The 5,068-nt window shown below is 58.5% G+C and overlaps 1 protein-coding gene across 1 annotated transcript in view; it reads left to right on the top strand.

Annotated features, from left to right (window-relative positions):
• The window catches only part of SLC9A5 (solute carrier family 9, subfamily A (NHE5, cation proton antiporter 5), member 5), a 10,011-nt gene that overhangs the window by 1,244 nt on the left and 3,699 nt on the right, over positions 1-5,068 (top strand). The window contains exons 2-7 of the mRNA XM_009330376.1: positions 1,804-2,106; positions 2,770-2,933; positions 3,235-3,313; positions 3,590-3,767; positions 3,898-4,118; positions 4,294-4,496. Coding sequence (XP_009328651.1) covers positions 1,804-2,106; positions 2,770-2,933; positions 3,235-3,313; positions 3,590-3,767; positions 3,898-4,118; positions 4,294-4,496 — 1,148 coding nt within the window. The remainder of the gene's footprint in view (positions 1-1,803; positions 2,107-2,769; positions 2,934-3,234; positions 3,314-3,589; positions 3,768-3,897; positions 4,119-4,293; positions 4,497-5,068) is intronic.

The raw sequence follows: 5,068 nt of genomic DNA, 5'->3' as shown, positions 1-5,068 counted from the left end.
AGTGTTCCTGAGGCGTTATGGCAGGGAAGCAGTGCCGGGGCTCAGCAGGAGCTCAGCCAGCCCTGCCCCGCACGGACAGGTCTTATCGTGCCAAGGAGCAGCACGGGTCACTGTGGAGGTCTCAACGAGAGGAAAAGCGACCCTTACCCTGCACGTTTGGTGGTGGGCTGACAGATGTTGTCTCTGCTTAGGAACCAGACCTTTGACATCGAGTTCTTTCCTCTAATTCAGTGCTCAGCTGCAGTGAAGGAAAGCAAATCAACTAAGATGTTAGGAAAGGCGAAAGGAAGAACATCAGGAGGCCACAACCTCAGTGCCCAGGGTGTCCGCATCTCAGGGACGCTGGGACCCAGAAAGGATAGAGCAGGACTGGGACAGGTTCAGAGGAGAATGACAAGGGCATAGAGACATGGAAACCTACTGATGAAGCACTGCCTGTTCCTGGGCTCCTCTCCAGGTCTATGCCACTGGAGACAGGACTCTGGGCTAGGCAGACCTTATGGTCTGTCCATGGGGGTTCCCAAGAAGGGAAGAAGCCTAGGGTCTGCGTGTGACCACAGCAGAGCTTTCCTTCTGATGGGATGACTTGGCACAAGCAGTGGGCACCTTTAATCCGTCTAAAGGGCTTTAGGGGCTGGGTTTTGGGTTGGCAGCAGGGCTGGGCTTGCAGCTAAGTGACGGCTCGGAGGCTGCTCTGATGTCCCTTGTACCTGCTGGGTGCTCAAGGACAGAGGTGGCTCTGGAAGTGCCTGGAGGAACCTACTCCCCAGGACAAGGTTTCTTCATCTGATGGCCAAGTCATGCTACAGAGCTGGGCTGGATGTCACAAGTGATGGCAGAACGATGAGAGGGCAAAACTGCTGTGACCCTTGACAACCTTTCCCCAAGCACTGTCCTTTGGGGGTAGCAAAAATACAGTACCCTGCACTAGGGAGGAGAAATCCACAAGGATGGGGGGTTGCCCACCTGGAAGTTGGAACGATTTGGGATTACACAGGACGCCCTGGTCTTGGGGACAAGGCTGCCTGGAGGAGCGAGTCCCCTGTGCTGTCTGGCATGACGGCCTGCTGGCTTGTGCCTGAGCTACACGCTCATTGTCCCATTGCTGATGGATGAATACCAGGGCATACTCTCCTTGCTTTAAAAAATATATCCCGTTCCACGGCAGTTTAAGATTTGCTCCAAACCTCGCATAGAATAAACTGATTATTCAAAGCATCTCTAAATCTGCAGCTCCCGTGTGCCTGTTTTTTGCATGCAGGTAGGTTAGCCAGTGCTGAGGAAGGTTGTGCTCTGGCACAGAGACTGGCTGACTGGCTTGTGTTTCAGTGGTTTGCATGCTGCTCTGTCTGCTTGCTCAGACGGCTGCAAACAAGGTCACCCCGACACCAGGGCTGAGCATCCTCGTCTCTGAGTGGGGTAACGTGTCCCGGTGAACTAGGATGCCTTCACTCGAACAGCAGCCGGCATTGCTTGTGACACTGAACGTGGTCACTGGCTGCTTTTATCCTTTAAGTGCAGACAGCAGAGGCCAAGAAAAGCAAAATGCCCAGCTGCTTGGCTTGTTAGACAGTGGCTGAGGAGGAGAGGGAGATCCCAAAGAGCCAGGGACCTGAAATCCTGACCTGGGAGCTAGCTGGAAGGTCTTCTGTGCACACATGGCCACGAAGCAGCCTTAGGTGCTCCCTTGTCCTCCCCGGGGTCCATGATGCATCAGCCAACCCTTCTGTGGAGCTTGTGGGTCTGGGATGCTCTGTCCATGTGCCTGTTTGGTTGATGCTCTCATTCTTCCTTTCCTTCTAGTTTTCCACCTGTCAAGGAAGGTGACGTCCGTCGTCCCGGAGAGCTGCCTCCTCATCCTGCTGGGGCTGGGCCTGGGGGGCATCGTGTTGGCTGTGGCGAAGAAAGCCGAGTACCAGCTGGAGCCCAACATGTTCTTCCTCTTCCTTCTGCCCCCCATTGTCCTAGACTCGGGCTACTTCATGCCCAGCCGGCTGTTCTTCGACAACATCGGCGCCATCCTCACCTACGCGGTGGTGGGCACGCTCTGGAACTCCTTCACCACCGGCGCTGCGCTCTGGGGGCTGCACCGGGCTGGGCTCATGGGTGGGTGCACAGGGCTGCCCAGCTTGGACCACATCCCCAAAAGATGGGTCGGAGGGTGCAAAGCACCCCCAAGTTCAGAGCCCACTGCCCAGCCCTGCTGTGGATTCCCAGGAAGTATTGCAGGAGCAGGGTCCTGGCATCCTGGGATCGGTGCTCTGGCAGAACTGTCAAGCGTGCAGGACAAACGAGCCCAGCTCAGCACTGAGCTGACTCATGTCTTTGCTATTTTTGTCGCCGACCTTGGCTAGCTTTGCTGGCTCACTGCCGTGTTCCCTGTCCTTGGCTGTAGCCACTGGCCCTGGCTGGCATGGGCTGTGTTTTGAGTCTCCTGAGCCCCGAGGGACCACTTGATGCCTGGACCTGAGGTGGGGCTGCTAAGCCTCCTCCGGTGCGTATCTGCCGGAGGGGCAGCGATGCACCTGGGTGCCAGGGGGGATGGCCAAGCCCTGCTCCCTTCATGCTGCAGCAAGGGTGTGCTGAACCCTGCTTCACCTGGGGGACCCTGCAGGTCTGGGAGCGCTCCCTGGCTCAGCCCACTGCACTCCAAGTTGGGATGCTGCGGGCAAGTCACCAGGAGCAGATGAGGGACAGCCTTGTTTCAGCCTGGTGAAAGGGGCTCTGGGGCAGATGGTCTGCCTGAGCTTGGTCCTTCTGTCCTAGCAGATCCGGGAGTCGAAGCTGGGCTGATGGATTTCCTGCTCTTCGGCAGCCTCATCTCAGCTGTGGACCCTGTGGCAGTGCTGGCCGTCTTTGAAGAGGTCCATGTAAACGAGACCCTCTTCATCATTGTGTTCGGCGAGTCTCTCCTGAACGACGCTGTCACCGTGGTGAGTTGAAGCTTGGGGGACCCAAAAGTGGAGCCCAATGTGGGCCAGGGCACTGGAGTCCCCCAGGATGGGCAGAGGATGCAGGTGACATCCCCAAGCCGGGGGCAGACCCATGCCATGCTCTCTGGGTCTCTCCTCTCTCATGGCCCTGGGGGACTTTGCCTGCCGAGATGAGCTGTGTTGCCTGGCAGATTTGGAGCAGGCGATGCCTCTTCCACAGGGTCCATCCTGCCCACAGGTGCTGCCCCTCTCAAGGCAGGGCAATACCCTGCCTTCCCCAAGGGATTTGCCTTGCCTGCAGGTGCTGTACAAGGTCTTCAACTCTTTTGTGGAGCTGGGCCCAGCACACATCCATGCCACAGACTACGTGAAGGGGGTAGGTGAGTATGGGCCCCACAGCCCCTCCGACTCTTCCTCTGGGGTGGAAGTGGGGGGGGGGACAAGCATGGGTGCTGTCGTACTGTGGCATGGGCACTGAGCACCATAGCTCTGTCATCTCCATCCCGGTGGTCACACACTGGCTGTCATCACGGGATGCTTTGGTGGGGAACCGTGTTGGGAACACGGGGCTTGGCCAGCCCAGCGTGGCATGGCCATGGGGCACAGGAGCTGGGCTCGCTTGCTTATGGTGCATATGAGTCTTCTCCCCCCACCAGCCTCCTTCTTCCTGGTGAGCCTGGGGGGCACAGCCGTGGGGCTGCTCTTTGCTTTCCTCCTGGCCCTGATCACGCGGTTCACCAAGCGCGTACGTATCATCGAGCCGCTCTTCGTCTTCCTCCTGGCCTACGTCGCGTACCTTGCTGCTGAGATGGTCTCGCTCTCCTCCATCCTGGCGTGAGTACCGGGGTGTCCCCTGGGGTGGTCCAGGAAATCGGGGGTGCAGTGCTGAGCAGCAGGAGGCGGTGAGCAGACCCATTCCTCATCCCGCCATAGGGTCATGCTGGCTCCTTCTGCCCCTCTGCAGAGTCACCTTCTGTGGGATCTGCTGCAAGAAGTACGTGGAAGCCAACATCTCCCAGAAATCCCGCACCACAGTCAAGTACACCATGAAGACACTGGCCAGCAGCTCAGAGACCATTATCTTCATGTTTCTGGGCATCTCGGCTGTGGACACGTCCAAGTGGGCATGGGACACAGCGTTGGTGCTGGGCACCCTGTTCTTTATCCTGCTCTTCAGAGCTGTGGGTCAGTCTGCCCCACTGTGCTTCTGACCCATCCCTTTTCATGGCAAAAAGTGGTATCCCCCAAGAAAGGCTGGGGCATGGGACCAGCCACAGCTCCTGGCCTGGGCTTTGCCCTGTCTCCAGGAGCAGGCAGGGCTCTGCTGGCACCCCAGGCTCTCCTTCTCCTTCTTCCCTAGGTGTTGTCCTCCAGACCTGCGTGCTCAACCGCTTCCGCCTCATCCCCCTGGACAGGATCGACCAGGTGGTCATGTCATATGGTGGCCTCCGCGGAGCTGTGGCCTTCGCCCTGGTCATCTTGCTAGACAGGGCAAAGGTGAAAGCCAAGGATTACTTTGTGGCAACAACCATCGTGGTGGTGTTCTTCACTGTCATTGTGCAGGTAAGGATGGGCACCGTGCCCTCCTTCAGTGCTGCCCTCTTGCCCAGAGCTGTCCTGGGGGGCCAGGCAGGCGCTTGGGGACATGTGCTTGGAGCAAATACCTCTTTTCAAGTGACCTTTGGTCCTAGGTGCCTCCTGGCACCCCATCCATCACTAGGCTGGTGTGCAGGACAGCCCCGGCGGCTGTTGCGATGGTGGGGCCATGGCCCATGTTGTTTCCCCGTTGGCCTCTTGTTCTGGGACTTGCTCCAAAAGCAGCAACGGCGTGTGCCTGGCCAGGCTGTTCTCTTTACAAAGCTGCTGTTGGCCCATGGCTCTGGGGTTCCTGCGCCCCAGGAAGGGGAGACGCATGGTGGCTGGATGCAAGCCTACGGGAAGGGTGACTGGGGGGCTATGACATTGTTGCTGCCTGCGGGACACAGAACCATCGCCCAGGTCCTAGGCGCAGGGTGGTGGTTGGTGTTGGGTTGGTAGGGGCATGCGCGGCCGGCACTGCTGCTGTCCCCAGTCATTTCATGCTGCTTCTGCTCCCCGTGCCCCAGCCACGCACCCTCTCGCCCTCCCACTCTTTC

This window comes from Pygoscelis adeliae, unplaced genomic scaffold, assembly GCF_000699105.1.
Source record: "Pygoscelis adeliae isolate BGI_AS28 unplaced genomic scaffold, ASM69910v1 Scaffold458, whole genome shotgun sequence".
Classification (NCBI taxonomy): Eukaryota; Metazoa; Chordata; class Aves; order Sphenisciformes; family Spheniscidae; genus Pygoscelis; species Pygoscelis adeliae.
This window is presented reverse-complemented; position numbering and strand designations above follow the sequence as displayed.